Below are 13,004 nucleotides of genomic sequence, written 5' to 3' on the forward strand. Positions count from 1 at the left end.
CATTTTACGTAGGAGTTTTTTCTTAAAAGTTATTCACAAAGCCGCTGAGACCTACTCATACTAAGAATAAATCACTAAGAGTGAACTAAGAGTGAACTAAGAGTGACGCGCCGTTGCTATGGATTACGTCGATTCTCATGCATGAGTTTAGAAGCGGTCAGTACGGTGATTGGTTGTTCAGAGCAGGCGGTCTCGGAGAAACTCATCCGCAACATCCCACATATGAGCCCACTAAATCACAGAAAAACAAGGAAATAGCCTAGGCTAGAAATGTATTCCTATCAAATAGTTATGGACAGTGCAGTTAGCAGAATACACGCATGATGACAAGTTTGTGCAGACCACGATAATGACGTTGTATATGCACGTTAAAGAGAGAGAGCAAACAATAAAAATCAAGGAGGCAATTAAAAGCACCCCGCAAACTATTATCCAATGAGCATATTTCCAGCACTTAAACACTCTCAATAACAGCCCATACCGCCATTCAAGCCCCCCTATCATGATGAATGAAAACAATCTGCGTGTTGATGGAATGTACTTTCTTTCTATTGACGAACACGTCCTCATCTTTTGATGGCGCAATTATTTTTATGTGCGTCTCGTCAATAGCACCGACCACACCGGGCATACCTGCAATTGCCGTGAAGTTGGCTTTGATCCTGTGTAGTTGTTGATTGTACCAAAGGAAACCGGATAAACTGTTGGATGATATGTGGTCTAGAGAGCGCGTTGATGGTTTGGTTTATGGCACGGCTGACTGATGGTTGTGATATTCCTAAATCGGCGGCATTGCAAAGTTGAATTTTCCCTGTTGCTAAATATCGTAATGTTGCCAAACATTTTATTTCCGGACTAATCGGGTTATTCCTGTTAGTCGGGGATGTTATTGCATCCCGCACTAATTCCACAACAAGTTTGATACCCTCACGATTTAGCCTATATCTCTTGATCAATTCACAGTCTTCCATTGTCTCCAAAACATTTCGTCTCGCAGCGTTTTTCAGATTCTTTGTGAATAGGTCTTACTGAGTTAGGAGTCCTCTCGAGGACTTTTAAGCTCTCCTAAACTTAGGTGCTACTTTTAGGCCTAAAATACTTTGTGAATTGCTCTTAGTGAATAAAATTAGGAGTCCTAAATTTAAGACTGACACGCCCATTATGTTTAGGAGTTTCTCCTAAATTCGCCAGTTAGGAGCTACTTTTAGCCCTAAGATCCTTTGTGAATACGGCCCCTGAAGTCCAACAGTATAATATGGAAAGGCTATTTTATTTATCATTTTATAAACCTAACAATTTAATCAAAAGGAAAGTGTATAAGATTATTTAAAAAGGGTTATCAGTAGTCTGTGTTTACTTGTATTGGCGCATGTTTAATAGCTGAGGTTGATGCAAGCTGGGCAGCAAACTTCACAACTTCTTCTTTTGAACTCACGTTTCTTAATAAACTCCTGGATCTTCTTTGAACATGGTTCCCATTCAAAACAGATTCAGAATCTCATTCCCAGATTGAATCCACCCTTGCAGAGCTTTAATACAAACAAACACATTCCTCCACTAGGAATCAGAAATAAATGTACTCATTCCACCTGGGAGCTTTCCATTTTCCTCGCAGTCAGTCAAAACACCCGTCTTGTGTTACCATTCCCAATCCATTTTAAGTCTACCTTTCCCTCTGCCTCACACACACACATGACAGGCTTGACTGGCTGGCAGCAGCGACAGCCCTTCACAGCAGAGGCTAACTTTAACACTCCACGCTCTTACTGGTTTGCACCACCACCCCCCACACATTCATGAATCCCACCACTCACTTAATCAGGTTTCCTCTCCCTGTTAGGCACCCACGGTAGAAAACGACAGTCATGAACGTTGTGGTGTGAGCGGATTTGAGCCAAACATGTGGACGGCAGAAGTTCAGTGGACCCACGCTCCTTCTTGTGGCTTGTTTGTAACGAGTGGGGCTGGAAAAATGTAAAGAGACACCTCATGGATCATGTTTCTCCTGAGGGGAGGACATGGAGGGGAGGGAAGACGAGGTGGCGTGTCGGTGGGCTTCATTGGCCGAATGGAGACCAGAGGAAGCCGCAAGGAGAGGGACAGGGGAGGTTTCGCCGTGCAGCATTGTACAACTCAGTCTCGCTTTCTTTCTATTTTCTGCCCCTCGCTTCTTTTAAAAGCCTGCTGCCCAGAGAGGTCAGCAACAGATCAGTCCTCCTACACGAGGTGGACGTGAGAGGGAACTAATTCAGTCAGACAACACGCTCAGCCAGATGAGGATCTGACCAGCACTAGCCAAGGTTGCTGCTATGAAAACTAATATGTGCTCTTAACAGGCTGTGTTTTCAAGGTTTTTCCTGCATTTATGCCACAGCGGCCTTGATAAGAGGAGGTCGATTGTGAGACGTCAAAGCAGTTGACGTCACTGAGGGAGGAGAGGGGAGAAACTCCAGGAGGAAAACTCAGGGGGAGGACATGAAAGCTGATTTTTAAATTACAAGTCTTTATCCTCTCCTCTGGGACGTTGTTGGACTATGTATTTATCATTACCGTTTAACAGCGAGACTCAACAAGCAAAGGCGAGGAGGGTGTAAATTAAATACATTAAATGCATTTGTCTTTCTAATTCCTGTAATACTTGGATTGGCAAAAGTTCTTTTTTTTTTTTAAATATATTTTCTTTCTTTGTAGTTTTATGTGTGCCTATAGAATGTACTTCTTTTTTTTTACATTTTATTGACTTAGAGATTGTTTTTAAGTTTGAATACTTCAGCAGTGACAATTCCAATCACCGTGATTAGGTAGAGCCTTATGAATACTAAATATTTGTGAAAGAATAAAGTACAATTTCGAGTAGATTAATCATTTCAATCCATGATGTGCTTTTAACACAAATTAACTAAACCAATAAGGGTTATTTTGCTTCTGGGGATATTTAAACATCCTGATATGGAGGAGAAAGGGAACAAAAGAAGGATTGGACGGACAGATTTCCAAACGGAGGAAGAGTTGGGTTTGTTTGTCACACAGGAACCATCTCTTTCCTCTCCTTTTCCTCCATTAAACATTAAAACAACTCGTTCAGATTTCCCGCCAGTCCCTTCAGCTCCTTCTCTCTTTTCTGTTTGCATTCCTTGTTCTACCCCCTTCAGCGAACATCTCTGTGGTAACACTTAGTGAAGCCTAAAGTATGCAGCAACTGTAACATGCATGTAAATGAGATGATATCATATAAAGTATATTTACAATATCCCTGCAGACTCTTTTCGCACCGTGGTATGAAAGGTGGATTCATGTAGGACATGAGATGTGCGTTTGTTGCTATGCCAACTTTTGCTGGCAATATTTCCCAACCCTTTTCTAACGAAAGTTTATTGGAGAAGTTTTTTTTTTACAAACGTACACATGCTTGAACACAAAGAACTGTTGGGGTCCTCAGGCAACAGCAACAGGTATTGCCTCCAAGTATTCTTTCAATATTTTTTTGTTAACCCTTATGGATTTAGGAGACTCTGGACGAGCGTTCATGCTATTTGTATTTGCTTAACAGTTACACTCAGAAGCTGTTTAATACACCCTGAGCCTTGTGCTGGGAAATGAAGGGCCTTGCTTAAGGGCAGTTTGCCAGAATTTGTAGAGAGAGGTGAGAACAGCATAATTCTTACAAAATGTTTTGAGCCTTCACTTAGGGATTAAAAACCACTATCCTGGAGTTTAAAACACAGCAGAGGGCCGCAGTAGTTTTATTTGCCCTAAACCATTGGCGTCTTGGTTCGGTAATCAACGCATACCTCATTCACACCAACGGTGTTTCAGGGCCGGTTCGGAGCTGGAGCTTGAAAAGCACCGGGTTTTCCTGTTCACACCGCAGCGGAGCAGCCTCTTAGCTCCGGAATCCAGTTCGTTTCAAGCACCAAAAAATTGTCCGGCTAGAGCAAAAGCACCGCATACGTCACGCTTACGTTGAGGCGGGGGCAGGGGCAGGGGCGGGATCAACTCCTGAACAACAACAAAAAGCCGGCGTTTTATCCAGTTTGTACACAACGATGGAGAAACTTAACAAGCAGCAGTGGTCCACTGAAGAGACCAGCTACCTACTGGGAATCTGGTCTTCCGAAGAGGTACAGAGGAAGCTGGAGCACAATCGGCCATTGTTGTTGTTGTCTGTGTCAGCTGTGAGGGGTTTCCGCGCGGTCTGGCTTTATGAAGCAGGCACGCAAACGGTTACGTCATGACGCAAACGATGACGCAATGATGCAGCACCAGTCGGACTCTGGGCAGTGTGAAAAGAGCCGGAGCTAAACCGAAGAACCGGTTCTGAACCTGAAAAGCTCTAGCACGGAACTTGAACCGGAGTTGCGTTGGTGTGAATGAGGTATAAACGATGCCGTTGGAATCGAAATGTTGGAACCGATTCCGAACCGGAACCTACTCGGGGTGCATCTGAGATTAGAGAGGGTGCAGTGGTAAAGTGCTATTTTTGTAAGTGGGGAGTGGACCTAACACCCTCTAGGGGGGTCCTCACTTCCTCTCGGGGGGTCCGGGGGCGTGCTCCCCCGGGACGACTTTTTTTTTTTTATATTGAAGTTAAAAGCATCAATCTGGTGCACTTTGAGAGCAAAATGAAGAGATCTATGGATACATCTCAACACCCATATGAAACAGAAGTGTAAACAGATTTACTTTTTCCTTATGGATATTTTACAAATCACTCCCCTTTTAAACTGTATTCTTGTTTTACTGTCATATAGTATTTCATTTTTAGTGAGTGAGTTACTCAGATGAGTACCAGGAGACAGCGGTTGGTACTCTGGTACAGTTGTGGTGAAGGCATCTGACGTACTTGAACCGAAATATCAACATGTATAGCAGAAGATGGCATCGTTTTTACATGAATATTCCAGCCAATCTCTGTTTTGAAACCATGAGCTGCAAAATGAGCGCCTTACTCCACTGTACAGTCGAGTTGGGTACTTTTTTAAATATACCTGGGCAGGTTCTGTTTTGCCGAGGTCCTCTGGCACTTGCGGGCCGCTGAGGGGTGGCGGTGTTTGGGGCAACGAAGACGGCTGCGGCTGCTCCGCCTCCGTGGGCGAGGCGGGCAAAGCTGGCGAGTCGGGCGGGAGGACGTTGGTGTCCACAACAGTGGCCGCGGGTAACGTAATGTCCCCATGATCTGAACTGTTATTACCTGCAGTAGATGCAGTGTTACTGCTGGCGATAAGAGCTGGTTGTTATAACCATTTTCTGATGTCCACCATTGACTATATTCTTATTATTATTACTACAATTATTGTTATTACATATGTAATATCTTTCACTTTAGATTTTTTTTTTTTTTTACTTTTCATTTTTCAAATGATGGTGCATAACGACTCAACTGAGGGTGCAATGCACCCTTATGCACCCCCATAGAAACCGGGCCTGCTTACGGGTCATTTGAGTGTGTTTAGATATAGTGTCTTAAATAGGCGCCTAACTTAAAGAGCTGTCAACCATACCCACCCGTCACTTACAACTCGGGCCGTAGCTTCGACGCCTCTGGTGTTGTAACACAGGAAGTCCGGATCGCTTGGGTAGATCCGGTCTTCCTCAGCCAACCAGGAAAGAGGGCTTTGTCGGGAATCTGGACTGAGGCGGATGAGACCAGAAACCTTGTGTTCTGTCTCCAACCTCGCTTCCTCGCCGTTAACAGCAGCCTGTCATGCTTTCCCGACAAACTGCTCGCGGTTCATGTGAGTGGGATACCTCTGAAGGATGCTCTCCTGAATTGAGACATCAGCAGCCTACTAATTGATTCGGTTTTTCATATTTTTCCCTGCTCGCTACAGCCCGAGGGCGCACGTCTGCTCGTGTTGTTCCTGTCAGCTGCTAATGGAACATTAAAACGGGGATCTGATCGAGGTGCGTGCAATGAAAACCCGCGCTTGTAGTGATCTCTGTGATCAGTGAGTTTACTCCCTTGACTTCAAAATATTCTGTTAATACACACTGTAGGGTTTTTATGCATGCTAACCTGATCCACGGTGAACTGTAGCGGTCTGTGCTGTCTCATGTTGCATCCCGCCACCAGGGACCGAGCTCCCTGTAAGTTAGCCCTAAGTCGCTGGTCGGGGTTCGTAGTTCTTCTGAGCTTCCTTCAATCCAGAAATGCAATGGCTGCTCGGCGGATGTGGTTTGTTTAACAGCCTGATGGATGCTGTTTGTCACGGCACCTGGGGCACCTCTGTCTGTCAAGTGTTTCAGCTGACACTTTGCAAATATAAAATCCAAATCCACTCATGCAAAGAGTGCTCTCTGCCAGCATGCACAGTGTCAGGTGTTGTTGGCACAGTTTGCTGATGGAATTATAGGCAAAGTTGTGGAGTAAACTGCTCTCTCTTGTTTAAACAAACAACAATGAGCTTAAAAGATTGGGAAACTGCCTCTAACCTGTGTGTCTTGCGCCAAATATTAAGAAGTCTTGTTTACCTTTTTCCATGCAAACATAATCATAGCCAACCTCCTGGAACATGTGTTGATGTTAGGAGAACCTACATTATGTAGCCGTCATCCTTTTTAAATTGTAAGTTTACTTGATCAAAGCTCAATAATTCTCTTCCACTAGCAGGAAGTGGTCATTCTAGATTCTCTAAACAGTAAATAAATTGTTGTGATATTATTAACAACATTTATGTTCCGGAAGTGGCTTCTAATCTCGACCATCTCCTCCAGCTGATGGGTTTTATCACTAAAAACATATGCGCACTGGTTATTTAAATAAATACTAGGGATCATGTCTGTTTGTTTATTATTGGCAAAAGTTAAATGAATCTGTATATGTTCAAAATCATAATTTTTTAGAAACGTATAAGGTCATATTGCACAGTACTCATGTGGTTTTTAAGGGAATTAACTATAAACTGTAATGCAACCAATGGAGGTTTTTATAGTTTTACCTGTCACTGGGACACCTGTGGCTGTTTACTCCTGTTGTCCATCAGTGTTTTAAACACTCTCTTGCTGCTGAACAATGCAGAATTGCCTGTTATAATCCTCATTATAACAGCGCTGAATCAGACGAGTTTGAATGGATGAAGCGTTGATCAACTTCTCTGCCCCCCCCTAACTCCAGGGTAATGGTCCCCAGCCCACTATGTGCGCCTCTGGCCCCGCCCGAGAGGCAGCCTCCTGTCAGCCCGCAGTGTGGCAGTAGTGCAGTGGCCGGCGGGGACATGTGGACCGCTATGGGAAGCCTGGAGGAGTTTGTTACCATGGTGGACAGAACCCTGGTTCCCAGAGCTGATGAGCTACAGTCAGAGGGCTCAGCTCATCCTGGGCCTCAGGGCCAGGGTCAGTAACAAAGCACTGTTCAAAAACAGCACACACACATGCTGATTTTGTTATTGTGCGGAAAAAAATCCCAGAACTGCTAAGTGGGAAAAAAAAAATTACTAGGAATAGAGGCAGCCAGTTGAACAGCAAGCTCCAAGTACCTGCGCCAGATAAGATATGTTTTGTAAAACAGAGTAATGTGGTTCGTTATATGTGTGTATCATTATTAAAACACTATAAGTCTGTTATTCACCTTTTTAAATTCATTCTTAAATATAGTCTGTTAATCATTTGTCTGTGTTCTCCAAATGAATCTGTCCTGATCCACTTATTATTTGTTTCTATATGTATATCTGATCTATGGTTTATTAAGACTCTTCCTATTACATCTTCTCTTATGTATATTCAAACCATATATTATCTTACATTTATTCTATATAATGGTAATATGTCTTGTTCAATTTTTGTTTTGGTTTCTCAACTGGTTGGTGTGTTGTTGTTGTGTTTGTGTGTTGTTTTTTTTGTTGTGGTGTGTGTGTGTTGTTGTGTTGTGTTGTGTGTTTGTGTGTTGGTTTTGTGTGTGTTGTTGTGTGTTGTTTGTTTGTTGTGTGTTTGTTGTTGTTGTGTTTGTGTGTGGTGTGTTGGTGTTGTGTGTTGGTTGGTTTTGTGTTGTGTGTGGTGTGTGTGTGTGTTGTTGTGTGTGTTGTGGTGTTGTGTTGTGTGTTTGTGTGTGTTGTTGTTGTTGTTGTGTGTGTTGTGTGTGTGTGTGTGTTTGTGTTGTGTTGTGTTTGTGTCTTTAGTCTTGTTCTTTGTTGAGATGTTGTCTGTGGTGGTTGAGTTCTACTCGTCGCTCTATGTTGTTCTTATTTTTGTTGTCATTTTTCTCTATTGTTTGTTTCTCATTCTTTGATCTATGTATATTATTTTATGTCTCTCTCTCGTTCAGTCATCTTTTTTTTTTTTTTTGCCTATATGATTTTCTATCTTATTTGTATTTATTGTATTTATTTTCTTGTCTTATCTTTGTGATATTCTATCTATCTCTTTGTTTTTTCTCTTCTGTGCTGTATTGTTGTTATTTGTGTGTACTATCTTTAGATTTTTTGATTTTTTTATGTGTGTTTCTGATTCTAGTGTGTTTGTTTTTAATATCCTTGCTTAAATATCTTTTTATAATGTTCATAGCTCTATCATGTTGTTATTTGTTGGGTTATTTGTATTGTTGATTTATATTTTTATTGTTTCTGATTTGGTGGTTATATGTTCTTGTTTTGTTTCTTGTTTTTGTATGCTCTTTATTTTGTTTGTTCTTATTGTCTGTTGTTATCAGTGTATACTCTATCTACCAGGTGGATGATCTTAGGTTAATCTGTGATGTCTGTTGTGATTCATTTTAATCTTTGGATTGTGTATCCTCGGTAAAGTACATATTTTTTCCTTCAAGGTGGAGACAGCACTCCTTTGTGTTTCAGGGTAATTTCCCTTTTAGCTGGTAGATGGTTGAAACATTCCACCGGTTACAATAAAACACGTCTTTGCAGTTAGATGTATAAAGGAGCAATATGAATGGAAAGAACCCTTCTCATTTTTATTTTGCCTCATTATGCGTTTCATGTCCGTATATACAGTTACGAGAGGGAATGTACTAGTAACAGAGGAAACATTAACAATAGTGGTGGAACAATCCAGCAAGTTTATAACAGACAAACAAAAACAATTTATTTGGTAGGAGCGCAGTGTTTGGGGTAAAGAGATCGACAAATGCTGTTTCTCACAATCCAATGGAATAAAAAATATATATATATAATATTCATAAAGTAATGTATATACTTGGCTACATACACTCGCCGTACACCCACTTATATATTTATACCCCATCCATAATCAGACATAGAAACATACGTCAGTATAGCAAATGAGAGAGGTTCAGCATCCTGACAGCGCCTGGTGAAAAAAAGTGGTTCTTTTAGTCTGGTGGAGCTCGATTTGGAGTGTGCTATGGACCCGCTCCCCACATGCTGAGTGCTTGGCAAGTGAGGCGGTGTTTGGTAGAGGTCCCACGGAGTGATGGGAGTGAGGCACCGAGCGGATCCTCTCAGCAGTGTTCACTATGGGCAGTGAGGCGCCTGAGGAGTCCCTTCAGCTTGGTTCAGGTTCAATGCTGTGCAGCTTCCGAACCCACCGTGATGCAGATGCTGAGGATAGCTCCGATGCGCCTCGGTAGAGAGAGAGCAAGGGGATAATGGGGGGGCGGAAGCTCTGCTCCTTTAGTTTGCGGATGAAGTAAGAGGCGGCTGGGCTTTCTTGGTGATGAACGTGGGTGCTTGTTACTCCAGGAGAGGTCCTCAGTGATGGTGCACCCCCAAGAATTGTGGTGCCAGCTCACTTGCTCCACAGCAGCGACCCCCTGATGGAGGTGTTGGGTGTCGTTTCTCCTGAAGTCGACAAGAATCTCCTTTGTTTTCTTCCACATTGAAAAAGAGCGATGTGGTTGTCTAACTGCTGAACTCTATAAAGTGTGGGCTGTGTCGTCGTAACATAAAGAAACCCATTCCACTCAAATCTCTCATTAGTAGGCTCAAAGAGAAGAAAGTCATTTCTAATAATCTAGTCATGATCTAATGAGTCATTTTTAACCAACGCTGGTTGCATTCATAATTCAAGGTGCAAATAAATTGTGGTAGAATCCCTAATACACAAATCCAAATCCCTGTAAAATGGTGAACTTAATAAATACATCCTGAATAGCTACAATCTAAAAAAACCTTCTACAGAGACACAGATAATCTATTTATACTCCACCGGTTGTGCTTGAGTCGCGCATTATATAGATTCAAGAAGCATAAGGAAGAAGCGCAGCTTCGCCTATTCTTGCAATTAGGGTGTCATCCCCCTATCTGAATGTCTCTGAAAGTGAGGTCAGATCCCCAACGGCAACTCTAAAAATGTCCTTCTCTCTCAAATTTGCAGAAAATCTTGCCCGGCGTCTACTTGGCTCAAAGTACAAGTGCCTGAACACTTGAGATTGCTGGTGTGGGGAGTTCATATCACAGACTGGACCGGAGCTGCTGCCAGTTTGCGCAAGACTTCACACAGTACTCCAAGCTTTATTAACCAACGAGCATGATGGATAATCGTTCCTGCCAGCAGTTAATTTAAAAATTGACCACCCAACACCGCGCCGGTAAATGCTAAGACGCTACGTTATTACATTACATTGCATTTAAAGCTGACGGCCTCTGGCGCGTTTCCACTGCAGCAGGCAGAGCCGCTTAAGCGTGCCGAGCTCCGCGGGCGCGTTTTGGGGTTGCGTTTTCCAGGCTTGGCCTAGTACGCGGGGCCTTAGGCCGGGAGTTCCTAATTCACAGTTTTTGCTGGCGCCCATAAAATCATGGTTTCTAGGGGCCAGGAACAGCCAGGCTGAGTCGGGCTGAGTATGCTAAACTAGAGAGAGAATCGCTGGCAACCGGGGGCTACAACTACCAACAAGGATCGGAAGCTCATTTGACCCGGATTTAACGGTAAATACACGTTTCAAAAAGGAGCGACAGTAACCAACATACTGATAAGCGGATAGTGAAAAACCATGTGGAAATTAATACTTGAGCAAGTCTGCAGGCGAAAAACCTTTTAAAATGCATGTTGTGCTAAAATGTGAAGATTGGCTAAGTTAAGTGTAAATGCTCGCGACCGTCCCACACTCACAACCAACGGCCTATACAGAATATAAAAACCAGCGACCTGGTAATTGCGCGCCATGACACCAGACAGTCCGTGGTTTGTACTTGTTTAAAGCTTTTGTCTAGTGTCTGACCAGATATGAGTGGAGGAGCTGTCGAGCTCTGAGGGCCTAACGCACTGTGTTGTTTTTGCTGGGGCTGCTCATTGAAGATGACGTCAGCGGCTCCGCCTACTCTGCGTTAGCTATAAGATATTCCCCAGTCGCTAACCCTCGTAATGGAAATGCGGGCCATAAAGTGAGCAGTCCTAACGAGCTAGCCATACGCGGGCGAGGCCCCGCGTGTAGTGGAAATGCGCCATTTTATCCAAAGCGAGCTTAACATAAGATGCATTCGACAAGAGATAACAAACTTGAAGAAAACAGAGTCATATACGTAAGTGCATCAGGTTTTCATAAGAGCGGCAAACCATTTCAAAGTGGCTACTCACAGCCTGGCTTAGATTAAGCCCAGTCTCTTTATTAGTAATATAATGCGTTGTTCGTATTCTATCGATCGAAGTGGAGTCAAAAAAGTGAGTTTTTAGTCTGGCGCGCGGAAAGATGTTTAAGCTTTCTTGGCTATCCTCGATGGTCCAATGGGGAGCGCTCATTCTACCCATTTTGGAGCCAGGATATAGGCAGACGCGGAGCGTGTTTGCTGATGGGAAGCTTGGTCCCCCTCGCAGTGCGGGGGTGCAGCCGGCCCGTCTTGGGCGGCTGATGCTGAGGCGGTGACAGCGCAAATATGGGCACCTGCTGGGGTGTCACGGTTTAACCATGTCCGGATGTAGAAGGCCAGAACCAATTTCACAGCAATGGTATGCAAGTACGGGCAGTGTCTCTGAAGTGTTAGGGCTGGCACGATATTGAAAAAAACTGACATTGCGATACTTTTTCCCCCCTGGCGATAACTAATGAGTTAGGTTTTTTTTAACTATATTTAACGCGGATGAAGGACTTTGTTCCACGGACGTTGGATCTTAACCTGGTTGACTCACATACCTAAGTCAGGGCTATCAATTACAAGGCATCAGTTGGACCCAGATTTTACTAACTACACAAATCTTCAGCTGGGCCAGACATTCAGCGCGGCCCTGTAAAAAGCGGGTAGTGACACATTTAAACCAACAGCATATTAACTCGCGAATAAAAACATGGCAATTTTTAATCATTGTTCATCTAACAATAGGTAGGTCAAAAGTGCACCAACAATTTAGCCATTAATTTTTACAGAATCTGAAAAAAAGTGGCACAGTTGTAGCATTAATTACATTTTTTGCTTTAGAAGTCAAATATTCAGGTTTTTTTTTTTAACGCAGGCACATCACAAAAGTGGCATTTACTGAATAAACAAATAATAGGCAAGTCTAATAATGTCCTCACATACAAAAAAAAGCAGCTAAAGAGCTCCATGCAAACACAGAAGAGTAGTACTCGTAGCAAATACTATTTTTTCACTTTTCAAGTAATAACAACAAAATCATAAGTTTCGGTCACCATTGTGACCCCAGAGCACGATTACAAGTGCATTTAAAGAATACAGAAGAACTGTCAATCCCTTCAGTGGCAGCAAACCGCATAACAAGGGATACGGGTAACTATATGAAGAATACCTACACTACACGTCTACTATCAGTAAACTCTAGGTGCTGTACACTAATCACCCCCATTGTGATTTGGTCATCGCTGGCTTTCTCAATGGGAGAAGGACAATTTTTGTTCCTTTCTGAGCAAGAGGCAGTGATTTTTAGGCTCAATAGGTGTCAATGCAATCCTAAGACCATCTGGTGAAAAGAGTGCTGTCAGTCCGGGAGAGCAGGCGCGAGTGCTACCTTTTGATTGAGTTCATGTGTGAAAAGCTTGAATTCACATGTGTATCGTTGACTCAAAGCCCATACTGAGCAGCCACAGATCGCTACTTTCTGAACGTTAGGGAAGCTGCTGTTTTTGACATCACTCCCCAAAAACT

General features: G+C 43.1%; 1 protein-coding gene across 1 annotated transcript in view; it reads right to left on the reverse strand.

Annotated features, from left to right (window-relative positions):
• LOC104956496 (serine/threonine-protein phosphatase 2A 56 kDa regulatory subunit epsilon isoform-like) overlaps window positions 1-6,055 on the reverse strand; it is a 15,997-nt gene extending 9,942 nt beyond the window's left edge. The window contains 2 exon segments of the mRNA XM_010783978.1: window positions 5,506-5,699; window positions 6,017-6,055. Coding sequence (XP_010782280.1) covers window positions 5,506-5,699; window positions 6,017-6,055 — 233 coding nt within the window.
• Between the last annotated feature and the right edge of the window lie 6,949 nt (window positions 6,056-13,004).

Source organism: Notothenia coriiceps, unplaced genomic scaffold (genome assembly GCF_000735185.1).
Source record: "Notothenia coriiceps isolate Sejong01 unplaced genomic scaffold, NC01 NC01_scaffold00026095, whole genome shotgun sequence".
Lineage (NCBI taxonomy): Eukaryota > Metazoa > Chordata > Actinopteri > Perciformes > Nototheniidae > Notothenia > Notothenia coriiceps.